Below are 26900 nucleotides of genomic sequence, written 5' to 3' on the forward strand. Positions count from 1 at the left end.
GGCCACCTGCAAATGGCCATGGAGGGCGCATCACCTAGACAGGACTTTAGTTTCACTCTGTATTGTATTTGTGTGCATGTTGTTACAAAAAAGTTTTTGTAATCCCAGAAGATGTCTCTGTGACGGAGACGAAATATTGGAAGTAATAAAATTAGTTTTAATCCTTTCTCAGTGTTGTTAATATTCCATTAAACCTCTAACATGAATTCTTCACAGCACTTAAGCTTCAACACACGTATGATATAAATGCGATACAACAGGTTAAAGGTTACAGCTTATGTTTCAACATTGATTGAATAGTTAATAATTGGAATTGTTCGATTAACATTTTAGAATACGAAACAATTGCACTGCGATCTACCGCAGTGTCGGAATTATCATGTTCAGTCAGCTGCGGCTAGACTCAATATTTTTGCACTTGTCACTGCATGTAACAAACGAATCGGACACTGTTCATTGAGCAGTGTCGCTACAGATAAATTGTATGCCTGTGCATGTTATTTTTGTGAGATACGAAATTTTTTATTATTGGTGTGTGTTCGTGGTGAGGGTGAAATATTTTTGGTAAATCTTAATTTATTCTGTTAAAATAACATATTTATTATAGATACGAGGCTGAATTATGATGAGTGTCACTGTTGAAAATATGAAAAGAATTTTTTCAATCTTCGTTACAAGAAACAAATTCACTGTGATCTAACGCAGTGGCGGAATTATCACATTCGGTCAGTTGCGGCAAGACTCGCCGACATTCGTTTGCACTTGTCACTGCACATGTAACAAGCGAATCCGACACTGCTCGTTGAGCAGTGTCACTAAAGATAAGTTGTATGCTTGCGCACGTTATTTCTGTGAGATACAAAACTTATTATTGGTGTGTGTTCATGGTGAGGGAGAAATATTTTTGGTAAATCTTATTTTATTTTCAAATAATATTTTTAATAAAGCAAATTTTTTAATATGTAAATTTACTTATTAATAAATTGGCACTGATTAGGAAAAAATTAATTATTCACCGCTGGTGTACACTCATTTCTCAAGCCACTATTTCCCACGAGGTCATCCCTGCTACATCCCATCTGTGCAATTCTAGTTTCCCTACCCTGATACATTCACTTGCCAAGAAAACCTCCAAATGCCTGCACTCTTCTGCATTCAAATATAATCCATCTTTTGCATAACTATCCTCAAATGTCCACATTTGAGGATAGTTATATGTTTTAGTTACATATTCCACATGTCTTTTCCTACACATTCTATCATCTCAATCATCAATTGCCCTACTCCTTCACTCCACTGGTGCAACGGACTCACCATCTTTCCTTGGATACATTTCTGCTGCACCATCTCTAACATAAACCTCAAATATCATGCTACATGATTCACACTACCTCTCAGGTCATTTGTCCCAACCATTACTATCATTTTATCATTACTAACATATTACATCAGTTCCCAGACTTATGTCATAAACATAAAAATATTTCACCCTCACCATGAACACACACCAATAATAAAAATTTCTTGCCATTCTCTAGTAAGGTGAAAGCAATCTTGTTAACTTCAGTCTTTCCTACAAGAAAGGCCTCATTTCACTTTTCCTTTCCTTTAATACCCAATCTCCAGAAAAGATCACCTCTCTCTTCTTGGGCTGCTTTGCACTTCTAGCCTTTACTGACAAAGATCACATCCGCTCACCTCAGCATAAAAATAAACTGTCCTTTTCTGTTTAAGATACTACTCGCCTTTATAACTAACTGGTTACTATACAAATCTCCAATCCATAGAATGTTGTTCTTGTTTGCAATGATGTACCAAAAAACTTCCTAAAAACGTATGATCTCAAAGGTAATGTCATTAATAAAATTATTCTCTTTTACTCAATCCCTCTCTCAGAGATGTTTTGTCTTATGCCTATTCTGCGGAATTATTATCTGAGACCTCCAGGGAGTCAAGAGCTCATCGAGTGAGGCTGTAAATTACTCAACTCAGCTATCGTACCTTCCCTTAAATTCATTTACACTAGATGCATTCACTACCCCTAAGGGCAAATTATTCCATTCACTCGCTGCTATCTGGGAGAAAAACCTAGCTCTTACCCCTTTTTTTGACTGAGAACAACCTTAACTTCCATGGATGCCCCCGTGTTCTCTCCCCACCTTCCATATAATGAAACATTTCATCATTTGAAATGCTATAACACCCATTCAAAAGTTTATAGACCTCTATCATATCACCCCTCGTTCTCCTGTTAACCAGAGTCTGCAATCCACATACTCGCAATTTCTACTCATAATTTAAATCCCATAATCCAGATATAATCTTTGTAACTCTTCTTTGCACCCTTTCCACAGCTTCTTTATCCCCTTGGAACCCAGGAGACCAAATCAGCATACAGTAATCCACAGCTGTATGGTTTTATCAAAGCCTCAAAGAGGCAAATTTACTTCCTTATCATTACATGTCAAGGTTCGCTTCAACATAGCAATTATCCTCCGAGTTGTATTTACAACTTTTGCTATGTGACCTTTGAACTTTAAATTCTTATCCACCAATACACCAAGATCCCTTGCCTCATCAGTTTCTTGCACATAACCCCGCTAGTATATGCTGCTGGAACTCTAATCACGCCAAAGTGCATACTTTACACTTACTAACATTAAAATGACAGCCATTTTCATTTGCCCAGATTTCCAATCTATTCAAATCATTTTGTAATTGCTGAATATCAGTAGCATCCCTGATTGCCCTGCCTATCTGTGCATCATCAGCAAACAATTGCACATCTGATGATAGACCCTGCTTGATGTCATTAATGTATAGATTGAACAATAATGGCCCAAGGACTGAACCCTGAGGTACACCACTGGTTACCTTAAATCTGGCAGATTCACACCCACTGTATACCACTTTTTGATATCTGTCTGTCAACCATCCCCTGATCCAAATCAATAGATTATATTCCAATCCCATACTTTCCAGTTTACGCAACAGCCTGTCGTGTGGTATCCTTACAACATTACACTGCATAACCACTACCAAGAGAAAAAATATATAATTTACTGAACTTGCTAATGTTTCACTGGTTAAGAAACCAGTGAAATATAAGCAATTTCAGTAAATTGTATTTTTCTCCTTATGGTGTTGTTTACACTGTGAAGCACTTATGAATAACCACTAACACTCAATCGTATGCACCATCCTTCTACTGTGCTCTAAAAAAGTCTAAAAAAAACAAAAACAATATCCATTCCCAATTCAGCTTCAAACCATTAACCAACTCTGAAACTTCCTTTTATTCTGTCTACCTTTGTCCTTTGAAGACTACAGTCTCACATTTTCCTCAATAATTAAATTCTAGCTATTCCAGAAACAGGCAATAATAAATTTAGTTTAATCCTTTATCCAAGTGTGAGCAAACAAGGTTTGCACCTGAAAGTATCTTCAGGACTGGGGTAAGGTGGTACAAAGGTACTGGCTCCCACTGAAGAGACCTCAATAAAGGTCGAAACTAGTCTGGGTAGTGGCCCTTCCCTTAATGCATACCATTAGACATATCCGCAAGGAGATGTGTTTTGCATTATGGGAGATACTGAGACAGGAGCATTGGTAACTTGCTCCACTTTTGCAACGAGTTGTCCAGGTGTTGTACCACCTTACCCCAGTCCTGAAGATGCTTTCAGGCACAAACCTTGTTTGCTCACACTTGGATAAAGGATTAAACTAAATTTATTTATTATACTCTAACCAAGTGAAAAATAAACTTCAAAAAAAAAAAAAAAAAAAAACAGGCAAGAGGTCTTGGAATTTATTACACATGCAGTCTGGTATAATGCAAATAGTATCTTTTTTGCAACAAATGCTAAAACTAGACCTTTCTCCTGAATGTCTATACGTCTAAATATAATAATTTGAATTTCTTGTTCCCTTAGCATCAGTGCAAGATGCTAAGAGAACAATGACAATAACAGAAGTAAAAATTTTTACTTCTGCTAGAGTATAATGTAATTGTACATCAGTTATCTGAATCTTGAATTTTCAGAATGGCACTGTCTTCCCTATGTGAGTGTGCAACATAATACTGAAATGATGCACTTTGCATCCACAACACATTTCATTTGCACACAACTGAGAAATAAGGAGTAAATTTTTTACAACTTCTAAATGACCTCTTATTCTCCCCCACCACTTGCATAATCCTTTCTGTATTAATATAGTAAGATCTCACTAACTTACACATCTATGCCATATCTTTTCTGCCTAAATAAAACTCAGAAATTTACATTCCTTCAACCCATTACATCATCTCTGAAGCCTTGACAAATTTTCATATATTAGAAACTTACGTAATTAATTTGAGCACAAAAGTCCACATGTCTGACCAATGCTTTATCATTTCTTTAAATTTATATGAGAAAGACATTTAATGCAGTTGAAAAAGAAACTTACTTCAATAAGCTTCTTTCCCAATGGTCACATGTACTCAACACATGACAATGTGCTACAGGCAATTCAATCTCATGAATTGGCCCACCACTGTTATTCCTATTTGTCAGTGTTCCTTATCATAAAAACAATGTGTTGTGCAGTCTCTGTAATACTTGCTAGGTGGCCTCAAACTTCAGGCTGGTATCAATCATCACTCCCAGATCACTAATTTTGTCCTCCTCCTAAAGTACAGTTCCATCAATAAAGTAACTTAGACCTCCACACTCCAACATACAAAACTGCAACCCACTCAATCATTCAAATTAAAATGCCACTTAAATCTTGCTGAAGGGAGTTATCAGTATCATTAGCAAACTGAAGATTAAAAAAAAAAAAAAAAAAAAAAAAAAAAAAATCAGACCCCCACCCACACACAAGAAGTTGCAAAGCCTGTGACACTGGTATGAACAAAATCCTCATTTACTGACATTTTATGTGGAATGACAAAGTTAAACAATAAAGACCCAAGAATAGAAACTATGGCATGACACTGGTATAATGTAAAGTTCTATTCTTTTTTTTTTTCTTTTTTTTCTGGGATACTGTTCCCTCAAACAAACGCACTAGTATCATTCATACGATGAATCTCTAAATCCATTCTAACCTATTTCCATCTCCATCTTTCCTGGCATCGACATCAATTTGTCATGTGACAATATCAAATACATTTATGTCGTTTCTCTTATCCATTCACCATATCAGAAAATTCAAGCAGTCTGCTAAAGCCTACCCTTCACAAACCTTATGCTGATCATGGGCAAAGTTAACTTTTACACATTCTCTAATAATACATGACAATGTCATCTATTCCTACAGCCTTCTGGCCCAGTCAATACCTAATACACCTGATTCATATCTAACTACTATCATTTGTAGATAATACACAACATCATTTACACCAGTATCATATACATATAAGTAATTCCACTACATAATTTGCCATGGTTATTCTACTACAACTATTCACTAATGTTGCCTTTGTGCAAGTATTTTTCCTCTTAGCTTCACACAATTCTCCTGAATTTGCTTAGGCCTGACCCAACTTCTCTCATATAGTATTTTAATATGCTTTAATGCATCTGTTATGTACTGCATTTCCCACACTGCTGCCCAATTTCTCTGTCCATCCATGCTACAAACACAAACAAAATGCTACCAACAGAAGAAGGCTGTTGGGATGTTTGACTTAAGGTTTGCTTTCAAAGAGCACATGATTTTCTATCATTCAAACATGGTAGGATTTCACATGGTAATTATGTTATTGGTTTCAAAAATATTTATTTTAAAATTTTACAATTATCTACGAGCCTCCATAGCTCAGTTGGTTTAAATGAGCCCTTTTGTTGAAAAGACCAAAGTTTGAATCCCATCTATGATGTGAAGAACCTTTATCAGGTATTTTCAATCAAATGGTGAAGTTAGCCAGTCTTATATGGAGGTGGAGGGTTTTTTCCCTCCCAGAAACTAGTTTTTCATCCATCAAAACAGCAAACTGGAAAGAAGAACACATGCAATATGTGTTCTTTTTTCCAGTTTGCTTGAACACATGCAGACATAGGACACATCAGGAATTAGGATTAACCAACTTATTCCCTCAGATTTGGTTTCAAGTACATGCAAGGTGAAGTATGGGTCTATATGTAAATGTAAATCAGGAATGACAATTATCTGTACTTTAATTGTAATGCTAATCTCTCTCACAAAAGGTTGAAAACTAGCATACATTTAGTAGTGTGGGTGGGATGACCAACCGTTTAACTTTAGCATATATATATATATATATATATATATATATAGGATGACATCCTGACAGGAATAGAGATGGAAAGGTATGATGTGTTTCGTGAGGATAGAAGGGGTAAAAAGGGAGGGGGAGTGCTATTGATGATAGAGAAAGAGTTATGTCCATACAAGGTAGAGATGCAAGAGGGAAATGGGGCCAGTGGTTTTGAGGCAGTATGGTGTGAGATAGAGGTGAATAGAATCAAATACTTGGTGGATGTTGTTATAGACCTGGTAATGTGGATGGTGGTGATAGTGAAATGTATAGTCAAATAAGCCAAGCAAATAAGAAAAGGGTGATTTTAATTATGGCAATATAGACTGGAATGAAGAGATAGCAACTGGAAGTAAAGAAAATGAGTTTCTTGAGTTTTTGAGGGATAACTACCTCAGACAGTATGTAACAGAGGGCACAAGAGGATTAAGGGTCTTGGATTTGGTCATCTCATCGGAGGATGTAATTATCAATGAGGTATCAAATCATCCACCAATTGGTGAAAGTGACCATGAGGTGATTACTTGGGTGGTTGCCAGCAGTGCAAGGACCCCTGTGAAAAAAGGGTATATGTGGAACTACAAGGGGGGTGATTATGAAGAGCTCAGGAGACAGCTTGCAGGTGTAGCATGGAATGAGGAGTTAGCTGGAAAAGAGATCAATGCAGCTTGGGGGATTTTCAAAAAATATTTAGTGGATGCAATGTCTAAATGTATACCACGGGTGAGAAGGTTAAATAAGTTAGGTGTGAGATGGATGAATAAAGAGATTAAGCATGCAATACAGAGAAAAAGGGCATTGTGGAGGCAGCATAAGAGAAGTGGAAGTAACCAATTTCATGAGTTCTACAAAGACCAGGCAAGGAGAGTGACTTGGTTGGTGAGAGTAGCTAAAGAGGTATGAACAGCAGTTAGCTAATGAAGCTAAAAAGAATCCTAGGGAGTTCTTTCGATATGTAGCCAGCAAAAGAAAGAATGATTATGGAAGGATGACATTGATTGGAGGAAATGGTATAAAGACAGCTGTTGCAGAATGTGTGGTGGAGATACTTAATGAGCAGTTCATAAAGATCTTTCAATCTTGTGAATGTGACTTCATGGAGAGATTAAGAGCAGTTGATGATGGGGAGGAGAGACTGACTGTAAGTGAGGAAGAGGTGTTTGGGGAGTTGAGTAAACTAGATGTAAATAAGGCTGTGGGACTTGATAATATATCACCGCGTATTCTGAAGGAATGTGCCGGAGAGTTGACACCTGCCTTGACATATTTTTTTAATACGAGTCTTGCACTTGGTCAAGTCCCTAAAGAGTGGAAGGAGGGCAAGATTGTGCCACTTCATAAAGGAGGTGATCGAACTCAAGCATCAAACTATAGGCCTATCTGTGTGTCAGGTGTTGTGGTTAAGTTGTTGGAGAAGCTTGTGAGAACTAGGATCCAGAGTTGGGTTGACAACAATGGTATAATCTTTGATGGACAGCATGGATTTGCTAAAGGGAGGTCATGTTTTAGTAATCTACTTACTTATTACAATAAAGTGACTGCTTCCTTGGACAGAGGAGAAGGATACACAGTAATATATTTGGATTTTGCAAAAGCTTTTGATAGAGTACCTCATGATAAGTTGACAGTCAAACTAGAGCAGATGGGGTTGGATATTAGATTAGTGCATTGGATTGGAGACTGGCTATCTGATAGGTATCAACAAGTTGTGTATGGGGGTGCAATATCCAGGAAAAGGAAAGTCACTAGTGGAGTGCCTCAGGGATCTGTTTTAGGGCCATTACTATTTAACTTGTATATTAATGATATTGGCAAAGATTTGGATGGAGATATTCAGTTGTTTGCAGATGATGCAAAGTTGGGACGAACCATAAAGAGTAGTGAAGATGTTGTGGCCTTGCAAGAAGACTTGAATAAATTGAGTGATTGGGCAAGCAAATGGGGATGTGAGTTCAATGTTGCAAAATGTAAGGTTTTAAAATTTGGAAAACAAAGATGGGATGCAGAATTTATGCTTGGTGAGAATATATTGTTGGAAGTAGAGGAAATAAGAGATCTGGGAGTGATAGTGGATAAGGATCTAAAATTTAGGGGACACATCGCCAAAATTGTGAAGACAACACAAAGACTTCTGGGAATGATGAGGAGGACACTGACGTGTAGAAGTAGGGAGATTCTTGTTCCATTGTATAAGGCTTTGATTAGGCCACACATGGACTATTGTGCCCAGATTTGGTCACCTGGTTTTCAGAAGGATGAAGAGATGTTGGAAAGGGTCCAAAGGCGACTGACTAAGGTAGTTTCTGACCTCTGGAATGTCGAGTATGAGGAAAGATCGAAAAGATGTAATTTGCAGAGAGTCTAGTGGAGAGAAGGAAGAGGGGAGATATGATAGAGACCTACAAGTTGGTAAGGGGTTGTTATAGGATCAATGGTGGAGAAGTTCTACAGAGAATAGTGGGAGATCAGGGGAGAACCAGAGGCCATGCCTGGAAACTGTATAAAGAGGGTGTGAGTAGGGGAGTGAGAGGCAGGTTTTTTTCGTGCAGAGTTGTGAATGATTGGAATGCCTTGCCTGAGAGTGTGGTGTCTGCAAGGAGTTTGAATGTGTTTAAGACCCGGTATGATGAGATGTGTGTGAGATAAAAGGACCTCCTAGATGAGTCTTTGACTCCATGAGGTCTTGTTTAATAATAATAATAATAATAATAATAATATATATAAAATGTGTGTGTACTCAAGATGATCTTAATGTGAAGGTCGAAACATCCAGTGTTTATTTTTATTATTATATATTATTATTACTTGACACCTCCAGGAAGTCCCAGATTGATCGAGTGAGGTCACTCTCCGTCTCCACCACTCGATCCACTAACTACAGCAAACTGCATCATCTATACCAACGGCATCTACTGCCCACCACCACTAGATTTTCACAGACAATCACAAACATCCATGACCACAGCAGGATTTGAACCCACAACCTTTTGGGATGTTCAAATCCTGCTGTGGTCATGAATTTTTCTCTAACCTTTTGGGTTAGAGAAAAATTCATGATTGAAGCCAGAATGGAGGAAAAATAAAATAAATTGTAATATTTAAAATTAATATAACTAGTTTCATCCTCATTACATGGAATATTGCCAGTATGAAGGAAACAAAATATAAAGCGGTAAACTTGACACTAAAAGATTAAACAAAAAATATGGTACCATGTAGGATTCTGACAATTCAAGTTATGAGAAATACCCCCTGTTTATTTGGTGCATAGCTAAGAAGAATTCAGACAAATTAATGGTTGGGTTTATATTCAAATTTACAGCCTCTAAAATCATATCAGATTTTGTTCTGAATCTTGTCATAAGAACAAAGTAAGATTTGTAATTGATTCAACAGAACTCTATGTCTCTCCATTGAAGCACTATTTGGATCAGCTGAAGAAAACAATGGTTTATATTAAACTAAAGTTTTACTCTAACAAGGTAGTTGTTTCCATAAGTTTCATAATGTACTAAGGCTTCAAATTATAGGGCAATCTTTTTGTCTGGAGTCGTGGTAAATGTGTTAAAGGGTAAGGAGTACCAGAATTCAGAGTTGGGTTGATAACATTCTCTTTGATAGGCAACACGGGTTTGCTAAAGGAAGATCATGTTTTCACAACGTACTTATTATAAAAAGGTGACAAATGCACTGGACAAAGGGGATACATAATGGGGGGGAGAGGAAAGAATGATATCCAAGAAGAGGAAGGGTCTGTTTTGGAACCACTACTGTTTACATGTAAATAATATTGGGAAGGGCTTGAATGAGGATGTACATTGTTTACAGATGTACAAAGCTAGGAAAATTATGAGGAGTAGAACAGATGTTGTAGCCTTGTAAGTGGACTTGAATAAACTGAATAGACAAATCAACAGGGATGCCAGTTCAATGTAGTAAAGTGTAAGGCTTTAATGTTTTGGAAGCACAGATAGATGCAGAGTCTAAGATTGTTAGGGGAATATCTTAGAGGTGGTCAGGAATATGGGGATGTTGGTGATTACCCAATGTTTCAGGGACATTTTCTCAAAATTGTGAGGACAGCACATTATGGCAGTGATGCAGAGAACACTGACATGTATGGGTAAGGATGGTATGATGTCATTGTATAAATTATACAATATATAAATTATTGTGCACACTTCATTACCTGGTTTTCAAAAGGATGAAGAGATGTTGGAAAGAGTTCAGAGACAATTGACTAAGGTAGTTTCTGGAATGTTGGGTATGAAGATGAACTAAGGTAATGCAATCTGCAGTCTAGTAGACAGAATGTTAGATATATGAATGATCATAGTGGTTGTAATATGGGAGACATTTATCCTATAAGACGATAATGCTTGTCCTCAACAAGCAAAGTTTGTGGACCAGCATCTTTAAGGAGAGACTATCGTATGCATTGACTGGCCAGCTAGCTCTCCTGACCTTAATCCTATTCAGCATGTCTGGGAAGCTATGGGTAGACATGTAGCTGCTCTCAACCATTCCCCCCCCCCAAAAAAAAAATGAAACAGAGCTTTGCAGGATCAATGGATGTTATAGCCAACTGGCCTCCTAGACACCATTATAAAGCATAGTAACATCATTGTGAGCACTGTGTTACTATGCTTTTCAGAGGAATGGGATAATTGTGTGTGAAAATTCAGTTATGGTATGCAAACGTGATAAAGATATTAATTGCCTCAAACATAGCTATGTATCTGGAGAAGGAGTGGAAAATATGCTTTGGATTTGGACCTTTTGAGTATGTCTAGGGAGGGAAAAATAGTAAGTTCTACAACAAGGTCAAATGGATTGCATATCTAATTATAAGAATAGGATAGGTGGTAATTTGTTATGTCTATACACAAATGCCAGGAGCATCAGAAACAAAGAAACCAAGTTCGTTGCTTTATTGAATACAATGTGGCCTCAGATTGTTAGCATTAGTGAAACCTGGATATCAGAATCAGATATGATAACTGGGAATGAGTGTAATGGGTATACTATTTTTAGGAATGACAGAAGAGACAGGATTAAAATTAATAACTTACCACATAAAACCAACAGTAATAACTTTAATGAATTATCATTATTACATGACACCTCCAGGGAGTCCAAAGATATCGAGGGAAGGCACCTTCTCTACAACTCTCTGTCTCAATCAACTACACCAATGCCATCTATCACCCACCACAACGACTAACATTTCCAGAGACAATCACAAACATCCATGCCCACGATGGGATTTGAACCTGCAGTCTTTTGGCTGGAGAGCAGATACACTAACCACTCGGCTAACCAAGCTGGCAAAGAACAAATATTTAGTACTGAAAGTAATAGTACAGAACAGTCGGTGGATTATTAATTAAAATTGTTGCCGCATGCCAGAAAATTACTATTAATAAAATATTATTAAATAATTCTTAAAAACTATTTCATTGATGGTTGCATAAGATAAGAATCTTCCAAACTTTTGGGAGAGAGAGACAGTCATTCGATTCAAATTCGGCTGATGTAAAAGGGGTTCGCAACTTTCTTTAAAAAAGCGTTCATATTTAAACTTGCATCTGTGGAGAAGACAAGCTTTATCCCACTGGATATTATATTTAGTGTCAATACTATGTTGTGCTAGACCAGACTTATGAGGTTTCATGTATTGAATATAATACTGATGTTCCTTCATTCTTTTTTCTACAGAACGGCCTGTTTGTCCAAAGTATGATAAATTACATTCACATGGTATCTGGTAAAAACCAGCTAATGATAGAGATGCCAGTTTGTCTTTCGTAGATAGCAATGAGTGAGAAATTTTGTTGATAGGAAAATGTGGGAATAAGATGACATTTCTTCAAAATTCTGCCAATAGGTTCTGAGATGCCTGAAATATAAGGGATTGGAACTCTGCGGTCTGTTGAAGAATCTTGAAGTGTTGAAACATAGGAGTCAATTATCTGCTGGATTTGATTAGGGTTGTAACCATTAGATTCTATTTTTATTTTTATAGTGAAAAGTTCTTGTTGTAAGCTTAAGGGGGGGGGAAGGATCACACTTTATGTGCTCTATTACTTAAAGATTTTATAACACCAATTTTTTGAGAGGTGCGATGAGCAGACTTTTGATGAATGTATCTGCCAGTAAAGGTAGGTTTTCAATAGACACTTGTTGATAAAGTACCAGAGGATGTGCGATAAGGAGGATGTCCAAGAATGGTAAACTACAAGCCTTTTCTTTTTCCATGGTGAACTGAAATGTGTGGGTGAAGGCTATTTGAATGTATCAGCCGAATCTGAATCTAAATGATTCTCCCCCCCCAAAAAAAAAAGTTTGGGAGATTCTTATCTTATGCAACCATCAATGAAATAGTTTTTAAGAATTATTTAATAATATTTTATTAATAGTCATTTTCTGACACGCAGCAACAATTTTAATTGGTAATCCACGACTTTTCTGTACTTTGTATTCCATTCCTTCAACTGTTTGTTCTACACTGATGATGTACTGTTACTTTCAGTACAAAATATTTGTACCTTTAATTCATTAAAGTTATTACTGTTGGTTTTATATGTGTTAAGTTATTAATTTTAATTATGCCACAGGTACTTCTAAAGATTAGAAAAGATAGGAGAATACTACTAGTGATATCAGATTGACTTACATCCAGTTAGGATAGAAAAGTAAGAAAACAATGTCCCATGTAGCAGTGAGTTTGAAGCGTAGCAACATCCAAACACGAGAATGAAATATGGTGGGGTGTTATTACAAACCTGGAAGCTCAGTTGCAGGAGAAAAAGAAATGCATTGCCAATTTACTTTATGGGTACTAAACAAGTGATCATTATGGATAACTAATTATCCAAGCATTGATTGGGCAGAAGAGAAATCTTATAACAGTGAAGAGGAGTTTACTGAGTTTACAGCATGTGAAAAAAAAAAAAAAAAATGCTAGATCAAAAAGTGTTAGATTTGTTCATAGCGTCAGAAGGGGTCTGTTAAGAATATGACTATTTTACTACCAGTTGGTGACAGTGATCATGTCATGCTTTCTTCGCAAGTATCTAATTATACTGATGTTCCCATTAGAACAGGTTGCATGCTGAACTACAAAGGTGGAAATAATGAGCAAATTAGGAGCATACTATCTTTGGTCCCATGGTATTAGTTACCAAATAGAAAAAATGTCAGCAATGCATGGGAATCTTTGAAAGTGCTTAAATGAAGCAGTATCTCGATGCATCCTTAGTGTCTGAAGAATAAATAAGTTGGGGGAGAAATGGATGTGCAACCTTATTAAGCGATCCACAAGAAGTTGATGTGAAAAGAATATCTTGATAATATATATTTCATAACTCCTCTCACTCTTATATCCATCGCAAAGTAACATGTATTGTGAAGAAAGCTAAAACAGAGTACGAAAAGAAATTGGCTATGCATGCTAAAGGCAATCCAAAAGAATTTTTATCATTACACCACAAGCAAAAGGAAGAATGGATGTGGAAGAATAACTACTGAATGTAGATGATACTCTAGTGTCAGAAGTTAATGAGATTGTTCAAGTAATGAGCACTCACTTTGCTAAGATATATCAATCAGGTATATGTAACATGGTGCACAGTGCTACTGAAGATGAGTTCATGAAAATGATGAAGAGCTGTTGCATAATATGGATAAGAATTTGTCAACAGGGACAGATGGAATATCAACACGTTCACTAAAGAAATGTTCAACTGAACTGGCTAGGTCTTTCACATTTGCAAAACTTGAGTCAGCTCAGGAATAATACCACAGAAATGGAAGGAATGTATGATAGTTTCATTATATAAGGGTGGTGCAAAAACTGATGTGTCTAACTATTGTGCTATCAATATTTATGGTGTCATAACGTAGATTTTAGAGAAGTTAGTAAGAACTCTCATAAAGAAATGGATAGACAAACAAGCTATACTCTGCAAGGGCAGCATGGGTTTACTAAAGGATGGTCATGTTTTAGCAATTTGTTCATATTTTATAGCAATGTTACAGTCAAGCTGGATAAAGGGAATGGATACACTATGATAATGTTGGATTTTGCTCAAGCATTTGATAGGATACCACACAAAAGGCTGTTGCATAAACTGGAGAATATGAAATTGGAATATAAACTCTTGTCTTGGATCGGTGGTTGGTTGACAGACAGATATCGAAAAGTGGTGTACAGTGGGTATAAATCTGCCAGATTTAGAGTGACCAGGGTGTACCTCAGGATTCAGTCATTGGGCCGTTGTTCAATCTATACAGTAATGACATCTGGAAGAGCATAACAGGAGATATGCAATTGTCTGTTGATGTGAAGACAGGGCAGTCAGGGGATGCTACTGATATCCATCACAAAATGATTTGAATAAGCAGGAAATTTAGGCATGCACATTATATTACAATGTAATGTGCATCCTTTGGTAAAGAACTGAGATTCTTATGACAAGGTTTTTTTGAATGAGTTAATGGTCTGATAACGATACGATATTTTTCTCCTGAAGTGGAGGAATCAGTGCAAGGGCATGTGCAATTAACAAATTGCCTTTAACAAGTATGAAAGTCAAGTTCCATGGTGATTTCGTAAAATCAGATTTGTGCAAAATTCTAAAACCCAGGTACTGGTATTATTGACTGAGGTGTCTTATTAGTCAAGAAAAGTGACACCTTACATACTATCAAGATTTAAGAGGAAATCCTGAATGTCTATATATCAAAGACAGTATAGCCACTCCCATCAGTCTTTACTTGTAAAATATTATACTGGTTCAAGGAAAAAAAAAAAAGCTAGATATTACTAATTACAACCCATGATATCTACAAACTGACAAGAAATCCACCATACACCTGATTATTAAAATCAAGTAATACTGAAAACATTCTGCTAAATACAACCAAGGCACATTTCAGCCTCTTACTATGAAGTCAATAAATTACTTGAAACTTCTTTCCTCTATGAATCTCTGAACATTTAATGTGCCTGAACCAATGACTTTAAGAAGAAGAAAAAGTGACACCTTACATACTCTAAATGTGGTTAGAATTATCAAAGCAACTAAGGCCCTGAGACTAGCGTGTATATCTGTCAACAGCATGGTGTTTTCTGGTCAGTATATATAAAGTAGTGACGTTCATGCCATGCACCCATTTCAGCTGGGTTTGCTGTCGTGGCTTATGCAATCCATGCTGCAGAACTCGTCAGTTTGACCATATGATTGTATTTTTATCGATGCATGAAAGTTTTAAGTGTATAGCACATCAGTGCTCATCTTAATGGAGCTAATGGAATTAATTGTAGGCCAACTTTGAATACTTTAATTTATCAATTAATTGTAACCAAATCAGCACAGAGTGGGGAGAAATGTGTTTGTTTTAAGAAACACATCAGAAAACAATAATGAAGGAGAATGCTATATTTGGTTGGTATATTTGAATTACTCAAAAGATGTAAAATTTGGAAGAGGAGGACAAAGCTTGCCTCCTTTGACTACAATGCTATTTCCCATTGTAAGTTTTCCTGTTGTAAATATATATGCAAAAAAGTTATGATTCTTATTTTTAGAGGTACCTGTGGCATAGTATAATTATTAAAGGAACACGTAAAACCACAGTAATAACTTTTAATTAATAAGGTACCTCAGAAGTCTGGTCTAGCACATAACAGTATTAACACTACCCATAATATCCAGTGGGATAAAGCTATTCTCCTCCATAGATGCAGGTTTAAATATGAATGCCTTTTTGAAGAAAGTTGTGAAGCTATTTTACACTGACCGAATTTAAATTGAAATGATTCTCTCTCTCGAAGATCTGGGAGACTTATTTTATGTAATCATTAAAAAAAAGAAAAATAATTATCTTAAATAATAATTAATTATTATTTTCTATCATTTCCTAACGTGCGACAACTATGTATTTTAATAGGTGATCCACCGAATGTTCGTTACTTGTATTCCATTCCTATAATTGCAACACTGAAGATGTAGTATTAGTTTTAGTATGAAATATCTGTACCTTATTAATTAAAAGTTATTACTGTGGTCTTATGTGTTCCTTTAATAAAAAAAAGTTATGAATTTATCCAAAATTATATATTAAAAACTTGTCTATATTATATATATAAATATAAAAACTTGCCTACCACATAAGTTCACAATTCAGTCATGCAAAACAGATGAAACACAGAAAACAAAAACAGCACCTCATGACAACATTCAATTGGATTGGTTGACACAATAACTAATCACAACCTCTAGGTGTTATTGCCTCAGAGCTCACCCCTGTCTCACCTTCTGAGCAGTTTAACACTGCTAGAACGCTAAGAATTTGACCCATTGCACCATCTGTATATCTTTTCAGAGGGCTCAAAGGTGAGGTGTATTTTGAATGCCCACACCTGGGCTATTAACAGGAATGTGATGCAATGTTTACATGTCAAAAAGTGCCCTCCTCCTCATGAAGCATTAATATATTGCATTTACTTTTAGGAATCACAGAAAGCCTGGAAACAATTAGAAGAGGCTTTAATAGGAATAAATGCAAAAATATATCAGTGATATTGCAATTCAGTGAATGAGCACAGTACACCCAGAATATTCACCCCTGATGTAAAGGCTTAAGTTTTTGAGAAGAAAACTCCCATTTCTGTATAAGACTGGCTAATTCACCTTCAAATGAAAAGCCCATATAAACCTGAATCTTTTTTTTTTAAATTTAACTCATGTTGAATCAAATATGAATAATAAATAATTACCTTGCAGTTATCTGGAACATTTACCTGTAAAGTCAATGAATTGCTAGATGAATTTCACCTTATTTCTATGTATATGAGATGGATGCAGAGTGAAATGAAGAGAACTGTAAATACGTACGGAAGAGTGAAGACGACGAAAACAAATGATGTTGGAATGAAACACCTGTGAGTGACATTGCATGAGGGATTCGATGATTAGAGGTGTGTGGTAAACAAGATGCAGGAGGTTTGTTTTCTGGAGGTAAAACGAATAGAGTAATTGAGGCATGGGTATGAGGAGAGTAAGGGAGCAAAAGAGATGGCAGTGGCAATAGGGACAAATGACTTGACTGGAAAAAAAGGAAAAGATATCAGGAGGTTGTTGAGAAGGATAAAAAATAGTGTGATAGGAAAGGCAATCATTGTGTTGCCCAGGTATGACAGTGATGAGATGAGGCAGAGAGTAAAAGATTGTGAATGATATATTAGCAGAAATGTGAGAGGAGAAAAAGAGTGCAGTTTGTTAATGTGTAGAATGAGTTTGAAATATGAATTGAACTGTATAAGAATGAATGACTGCATTTGAATGGTTTTAATGCAAGTCATTTGGAGAGACTGCTGCTGCTGCTGGAAGGTAATGAATGCAGAGAATGAATCTGATCAAGTAAGATGCAATGCAAAAGAGCAAGAAAGGAGAAATTGAAGTGGTGCTTATAAATGAAGTGTGTAGCATGAGTGTAGAGAATGAGAACAAGTGTGCAAGAAATGGGGAGCCTTTCTCATTCTGATGCTCCAAGAGAATATATATGTGTGTGTGTGTGTGTGTGTGTGTGTGTGTAAACAAAAAGGAAAGGGGGGATGACCTGGGATCTAGGAAAACAGATGGATTTGAAGAAGGTTCTGGGATAAGTAAGGAGAAAAAGAAATGGCTCGAGGAAAGGATGGAGAAGTCACATCTAATAAGTGGTATCAGTGAAACTTATAGATCAAGGAATGAGCTGTTATGTTTTGTTAGTATACAAATGCTAGAAGTATAAGAAACTAGGCAAATGAAATGGTTGCATTGATTTTGTTCACTCAAAAAATTGTTCGAATAAGTGAGACATGGTTGGATAAGTATGACATCTTGACAGAATTAGGGATGGAAGGGTATGATGTATTTCATGAAGATAGAAAGGGTTAAAAAGGGAGCTGGAGCTATTGTTGATAGAAAAAGAGTTATGTCCATACAAGGTAGATATACAAGAAGGAAAGATAGAGGTGAATAGAATGAAATATTTACAGTTGAATGTTGCTGTAGACCTGGTAATGTGGATGATAGTGATCATGAGATGTATAATCAAATTATACAAGCAAATAAGATAAGGTGATCATTATGGGTGATTTTAATTATGGCAATATAGACTGGGATGATGAGCTCTCTCTCTCACACACAGCTCATCTTACCTTGCCTTAAACATATTCAAATTCTCTTTAGACACCACACTCTCAGGTAATGCATTCCAATCATTCACAACTCTCCATGCAAAAAACCCGCTTCTTGCTCTCACAGGATGGGCCTCCCATGATGAGTCTTCTCTCCATAGAGGCCTGAATCATAATTATAATAAAAACTCCCTAGGATTTTTTGCTTCATTAGCTAACTAAATAGCCAAGCAAATAAGATAAAGTGATCATTATGTGTGATTTTAATTATGGCAATATAGACTGGGATGATGAGATAGCAACTGGAAATAGAGAAAATTGAAAAGTTGGCAAGACTGACCATGAAGTGATTACTTGGTTTGTATTGTTATTATGATTCAGGCCTCTATGGAAAGAAGACTCATCATGGGAGGGCCATCTTGTGAGAGTGAGAAGCAAGTTTTTTTCATGGCAAGGTATGATGAGCTGTGTGTGTGAGAGAGAGACAAAAGGGACCTTACAGAGGACTCCATGGGGGGGGGGGGTCTTAGGATAATACTAATGATAATAAACAAATTAAATTCCTTATTTTGTTGATCTAGAAAAAGGCATATTACAAGGTGCCAAGAGGAAAGCTCTTCAAAACGTTATAGGTATATGGTGTAAATTGGACATATCAAGCACTCTATAGTCTCTATTTAAGCTGTAAATCAGCTGTTAGACTTGGAGGTATGGGAAAGTGGTTTAAGGTAAAATCAGGTGTGCAACAACAGTGCACATTATCTCCATTGTTATTCATTATCTATATGGATTACATTATGAAAGAAAGTGGTATTAAATCTGATATCAAAACTGGTGATGTTAATCTTTACTCTTCACTTTATGCAGATGATGCTATACTTCTGATTAAATCCAGTACAGGTCTGCAAGATTCCCTGACTAAATTGAATAACTGCTGTAACAAATTTGGTACGAAAATCAGCCAGCAATAAAAAGACACAGACATTGAAAACATGAACTGTATCCTGAATGGTGAACCCATAGTAAAAAACATTTCAGCTACTTTGGCACAATTTTTAGTGAAGATGGCAAATTAAATATGGAAATAGACAATAAAATTATTAAAGCTGGTATGATAGGAAGTCAGCTGAATAAATTTACATAGAATAAGAAAGAAATTAGTCAAAACACTAAATTAGCTGTATACAATACTATGTTTAAACCAATTTTAACTTATGGATCTGAGAGCTGGGTTAGAAATAAAACACTTGATCAAAGCCTAAAGACCTCTGATTTATGAGAGTTATGAGAAAGATTAGTGGAGTGAACAGATGGCATCAATGAGAGTATCACATTAAAGATGAGGAAATAAGGAAAGAACTTGCCATTATTAGCATTCAGGAATATGTCAGTAGAGCTAATCTCAGGTAGTATCGTCACTTCAACAGAAGTGGAGAGGAAAGATTAGCAAAACAAGTGTTCTTTGCCAGTTGGCAGGGAAAAGAACCAGAGGAAAACCAAGATGTAGATGGACTGATAAAAAAAAAAATGAGTAAAAAGCATCTAAAAAGACAAAAATATAAGATGTGATAATATTGGAATCTTGACAGATAACAGGTTAATTTGGAAGAAACAGGTTAATTTGGAAGAAAATTGTTGATTGGAAGTTGGTAATTTATTCCTGTCACTGCTTTTGTACAATTAATAACCTCATTCATCAGCATTTTATTTTGCACAAAAATAAAAATTATAGACTTCAAAATTTCTGAACAAAAAGGGAGTACTTTGGTAATATTGATAAAAACCAGAAAATAAGCAGTTTTGTACTATAATTAAACAAGCTCTCAAAACCTAATAATTCATTAAGTTTTAATATATTTAGTCTGATTATTATCTATGTATGCAGAATGTATATTAAAAAAAACAAAGCAAATCAAGTATATGATGCTGCATGCTATTCACTAAATATACAGAATAAACATCACTAAAATAAACATGAAACATTACTAGAATAACAGAAAAGAAACCAAAGACCATCTTGACTGTCCACCAAACTATACTACATAATTCCTTCTGCTACAAGGATGATACTTATACTTTGATGTGCTCTGATATTCATTATCAGATGAATTTTCATTTCTTAATCTTTTTTTTTTTTTTACTTTGTGGCTTAATATTTCCTTATCTCATTATGAATTATTCTTCTATCTTTACCATTTCCACAATTTTGAAAATTATTCTGTTCTCACTGACTTCTTGAAGCCAGCCAGTGAGGACAGAAGCTTTCCTGCAATCCTATTCCAAAGTGAAGCCATTTTCCTTGTGACTTCAATGTCCACAACTCCAAGTGACTCCCTTTTTCCAATTCCACTGACTAAACAGAGAAGAGAAGCTGAAGTATCCATTACAAAACAATGACCTAAATCAAACTGTTCATCTACCAACCCTCTCCAACAAAGAATAGATTTTGTTTATCCATTTCCTTGCCCATTCATAATTTAAGTTCTCATAAAAGTTCATAGTTTACAATGGAACATCCTTCCCTCAACCATTTGCAACCTCTTATCCTTTGGCACAACACAAAATGGAAAGATCTCCATGACTTGCTCCTATTTTTCACAGTCACCGTTTCCATTTCCCAGATCTGTTGTGATCATGATACATAGATTATCCATACTGGAATGAAGGACTTCGTTCTCCATTCAAAATTCCTGCCCATGGTCCAAGCCAAGGTTTTCCAAGAAGTGCCAGTGCCATTGTTCCATCCTTAACAGAGCAAAGTGGAAGCACCAAGTGTCGAAACTCACCTGCTGTGCCAAACAACATTGTGCCTTGTTGCAAAAGGGCTGTTGGGAATAATCTGACATCAGTGCTTCTATATCTCACCTGAAGTAAAGTGAACCTCCTGCATCCTTTTCTGGCTCCTGGGCAATTCACCTCCAATCTTTACCTTGAACACTGCATTCCATTCCTTCTATAACTTTCAGCCAGAAAGACACTAGAATGCTGATCAATGTGGTTACTAAAATGGCTTCAGGTACTGATGGCATCTTATTATTTGTGCTCAAGAGATGTGTCCCTGATGATTAAGGACAGGTTATCACCTGTCAATCATCTATATTATTTTCTCAAGTATAACATATCTCCACAATATAGTATGCTAAACTGGCATCCATTTTATTTAAGTCCATATACAGCAAATTTAAAAAAAAAGAAGCCTGATAAGCATCTACCAACCTATTACTCTTATCTGTGTTGTCTGAAGTACAGAAAAGGGTTATCAAATCATAAAGAAAACTATCAACTAATCAGTGACCACCAATATAGATTCCAACAATCAAGATTCCACAGATCTCCTTGCCTACATCACCCAACTGTGGACACGTGCCATGGGAGGGTGAGATGGTCATCAGTACTTTATCAGTGAATAAGTTTCAGAAGAAATATGGCATTTATGAACAATGATTAGTGTAGGTCTTCCATGATGAGTGAGTCTATGGAGGTTTCCACATAAGAATAAAAAGAAGTATTCTGATAAACTCTGCCACTTAAGTTTCAAAGCAACTTGGCTGTAAAACAATATTTAACAATAATATATGAAATTTACACATTTGAAAGCAAAGGCTGGGATGTGGAACACATTTGTGGGTCACATGTTTGAAGCCTGCTATAAAACAGGCCAAATTCTCATGTGATCCAGTTCAAATAAAATAAAAAAAATAAAAAAAAAAAAAAAGCAATATTTAAGTCACAAAATTTATATTATTAATTGCTTTGGATAGAACAGGAAGAGATTTTATGTTTTTTAAACAACTGTAAAAAGCAGGATTCCAGGTCATTATGGCTGAACTATAAGTATAATACTGTAATCTAGTATATATTATCTGTTGCAGAATCCCAACTGATTATTGGTCATGAGTTATGAACAATGGTGGGTTCACAATTGCTAATATCTTATTTATCCATTTTTGTTCACAATAGATAAAAATGACAAAGCTCATGGCAAATAGTCATACACAATCAGAGGACACACTGCTTTCTGCAAATGCGGTACTTGACTGGCACATCAAATTAATCAAAAAAGTTTAGAAAAACATTCTCAATTCCAGACAATTAAGAGATTTGCATTAGTATGTGAGAAAATGATTTCCCTTCTCCCTTTCCTTAACAATATTTCATTAATGATGATTTCTCTTCTTAAAAAAAAACTTTAGTTTTATTATATATATATATATAGCATCATCTCAAACAGCATCTTAAAGCTTTCCCATTTATAGAAAACTTTATCATAATTTGCCTACTGGAAAAACTGCATGTCAGATTTTGGATTTATTTACTAATAAACTCAAAAACGGCACAGTAACCCAATTTAAATTAATGCAAAATGGTGTAGTTTCCTGAAATAAAGCAAACTGATCATTGCACACACTCAGGCTTCAATTACATTTAATTCAATTCATTCTAATATTCAGAGTAACTGATTTAATATACTTCACCTACTGGCAGGAGAGGATACTAAATATGAAATATTTAATTATACGGAAATAATTTTTGTGTACATATAAAATACTTTGTTAGTGACTACAACACATGTAGTGATTTGGTGCAGGTAATTTGGATGGCTAACAAATAGCAATAAATCAGGAACTCAATCACTGGATTTTCGTTTAATCAGCATACTGATGGCATAACATGTGAGAATACTGAGATGAACTGTTTGCTAATGAAATACAAGTAGGAAGAATGAGGGATGATGCTAATATACTCAAAAGGCTAATTAACATTACTACAGGACATCTCCAAGGACACTACTCTACTCCACTACATACTTCTCACCAACTACTTAATTCTCCAGACAGTCAAACATACACTACTACTACCATCACAATCAATATTTTTATTGTAAACTGCATGTGTTCTCATGACCAATTTGCTTAAGGGGAAGAAATACTGGATAGAGGATTTAAATTTATAATCCACATAGGATCTTAGTTCTCAATTTAGATGTTTAGGTTCAATTCTACAACAGGAGAACATGCAGATATATCCAAAATGATAAGGATTACATCTACATTACAAGAACTGCAAAGTTCAGTCAGTTTTGAATACCCACATTACAAAACATGTATACTAACTTTTTTTAAAAGCAGATGTCTTAATTGTGTTAATTATTCCTCTGATCATTATGTTTTATGGATGGAAAATGTGGGTAAAATTTTTTGCAATAATTTATTAGTTTTTAATTAGGTTGTGTGCAATACAAAATCCTCCACCGTCACCTATATTGCCTATCCAATTCATAATTATAATACACTGATTAAATAATCAGAAATTTGTTATGCAACTTCAGAAAATCATGAGGCAAAATTTGAACTGCTGATTCCCAGAATTATTACGACTCCTCTAAGGTGCAAAATTCTTTGGGATTAACATGTCTTTACTTCTTAACTAAAAGTTATGATGTGAAAATTCTGTCAGGATGCTAGGTGTAATTGCCTAGAAATAAAGTAATTCTAGAATGCATAAATCACAATAAACAGCTGAATTTAATGAATTCCAAAACACCTTACACAGAGAAATGAATGTGCAATTTTCTCATAAGCAATACAGATGCACTATTCCAAGTATTTAAAAATTATAATATTATTAACTACACAATCTTATGCTTTTTGTTGTATAACATATACAACATTTAGTTTACTAGTTTAGAGCATACCAAAGCACTTATAATTTTAAGGGGGAAAAAATGTGAAAAAACGAAAGAATTCAGTTTTTCTACTCTTTAATGCAGGTTTCTAATCAACCATAATATGCTCACTCATGTATGCATATTTATCTCGCATACTTTACCTACTTACCTTAATAAAGTAATCATTTTGAAAATTCTCATAAAATTACATGCCTATTTTTCTTTAAAGTGGAGGCTGATTTATATTATGATGGCCATACATTAATAATAAATAAATCATTAAGCTTGTAGTTGAAAACCAATATCTGAACATGATAAAAGGCATTTAAACTAAAAAGATGCATCTTCACATAAACACAAAAATCACTGCATTGAACAAAAAAAAAAATAAGATCAGAATGCAATACTTCCGTATGCTGAATGAAGTTGAACATAATGATTAAATGATATTTACTTAACCTGAAGGCTATTATAAGAATAAGATTTAATGAAGTCAAATGGTTATGTCTAAGAGCAGATTATAAGTAGTGTATTGATGCGAGGATATTCTACTCTACTATACACAACTTGCCCTCTTTACTATTTTAGTGTATCTTTCAATTATTAGCTCTCCAGTCAATAGGGCTGATATCAGAGATATCAGGTACTGTGATTGTTAATTAAAAATTTCCAGTAAACCTGAAAAATAATTCTAATTTCATTAATTTTAAAAATAGCATAAAAAAGCAACAAACAATGTTTTCCTATGCATCCCTTTCTGCACTAACCCACTCTCCAACCAACAGGTTGGCAGGTTCAAATCCCACCTTGGGCATGGGTGTTTGTAAAAGCCTGATCTAAACAAGCTTGTATAGATCTGAGTTTATAAGGCTTGTCTTAAAAAAAAAAGTTGCCAGGTTTGATATCGTCATATTATTTCTCAACAATAAATCTGACTGAATAAGGGGAAGATAGAAAATAACAGAATGACATTCCACAGCAGAAACAATTGACAACTCTTCTAATTCATTCCCTTCCCTACTCCATCCTCCATGTATGCATACTTGTTTGCATACAAGTTTTCTCAGTGATCCTGAGGCCAAGATGATTCTAGCAATAATAAAAGATAGGAATGATGAAAACAATTTAAAGAGATATATTTAAATATTTCTTATTTAAAAACATAAACCACTTATCAAAATTTAAGAAAAAACAGATCATCCTAATGGTGCTAAACATCCTAATAATTACTCCCTCCCCCCCCCCCACAACACACACACACACTTCCTTTTTTGGCATTTAATAAGTTTTGCATGCCTAAAATATGTTGCCCTTTCTCCCCATCTTCCTCTGAGCTAAAGATCCTTGATGAATCCCAACTTAGAAGTCCCCTCCCCCAACACACACACACACAAATAAATATTCCTGTTATTAAATGTTTTCACATTTTTCTGGAACTGTTTATCCTTAGTATTTATTATAATGATACTGAATAAGATTCATATACCAAGTATTTTGATTTACAAATTTTTCCTGCAAGCTTACATATGAAGATCTCAAAATCTGTCATGATATTGAAAAGCATAATATAACATAAGTTTTCCTTGGAATATTGAATCATCCTTTCAATTCAATAATTTTATCCATCAGCAAATTTGCTTGCTGTGTGGGTGTGTGACAAGAGCCAGCAACATCATGTAAAATAAGTGTTAAATGAAATGGAAAGAGTTCCTGAACGATATTAGATACGTAGTCAAGAACTTCCTACCAGCACATGATGTAACTAAGGGTATGTTACAGTATTGCACATTCCTAAATAAAATAATTTGCTGCGTCAATTAAATGAACACTATATATTACACAAAGTCTGCCAGCATCGTCTACATATCAATTCTACGCGGTATAAATACAAATCTTCGGTGAAACATATAGAAAAAATGTATAAATATATCAAATATTCAGCCAACACCATTACATCCTTGTTTCAGCCAGATGATCGTTCATGCGTTGTAGGTAAAACCGGCAAGCAATAGCAACGAATGCTAATATTTTTCTCGTATAGTATTGTATATACATCACAGCTGGTGGGAACGTTAAATCGCACTAAAACAAACTAGAAATCGGCAAAATATTAAAATCTGAATTAATTATATCAATGACATACCTAGATATTTTTCTCAGATCACAATTTTCTATATTTCCATCGTGGCGACCGAACCAGACTTCTAGTAGCTTCTCTGTTCCTTCAAAAAAGTTGCAGTAATTATTTTGTACATCCATTTTTATAAATTTTGAAAATTTTGTAATCCAACAGAGAGAAATTAAACTAAATACAGCTAGAACGATCAAGTCGCTTGCTACCCGACGGTCTGCCCAACCCTGACAAATACAACCGCTTTTTAGCTCCAAGGTCTTCTTTTATTCGGTTGTGACGTCATGATAACGCTTTTCGTTTCTTTAAAAGAATTCTGCAACAAAATGGAATATTTATTTTGCGTCGCAAACATAATATTTTAATTCAAATTTAATATAAAATATACTCTGAAAAATATGACTGAATTATTTTTTATTTTTTTTTCAAAGTTATTTTCACGAATGAATAAAAATGGAATATATTACAGAAAGAAAATCACCATTATTTTTTATTCACTTATAAAAAAATAAAAATGTTTTTGCAATTCTTGATATTTAATTCTTGCTATATATTGATACATGCAAACACATACACTCTCCCAGGATGAACTGGGTTGCAATGGGAGAAGTAGATGCCGTCCTTCCGCATATGGAAGAGACTTTTACCC

At 35.2% G+C, this 26900-nt stretch overlaps 1 protein-coding gene across 1 annotated transcript in view; it reads right to left on the bottom strand.

Moving 5' to 3' along the window:
• The window catches only part of SamDC (S-adenosylmethionine decarboxylase), a 144052-nt gene extending 117543 nt beyond the window's left edge, over nt 1-26509 (bottom strand). The window contains exon 1 of the mRNA XM_090403402.1: nt 26264-26509. Within this exon, the coding sequence (XP_090259528.1) occupies nt 26264-26379 (116 nt within the window). The 5' untranslated portion in view covers nt 26380-26509. The remainder of the gene's footprint in view (nt 1-26263) is intronic.
• Between the last annotated feature and the right edge of the window lie 391 nt (nt 26510-26900).

The sequence above is a fragment of the Typopeltis vanoorti genome, chromosome 14 (assembly GCF_054136105.1).
Source record: "Typopeltis vanoorti isolate ZY-2024b chromosome 14, IOZ_Tvanoo_1.0, whole genome shotgun sequence".
Taxonomy (NCBI): domain Eukaryota; kingdom Metazoa; phylum Arthropoda; class Arachnida; order Uropygi; family Thelyphonidae; genus Typopeltis; species Typopeltis vanoorti.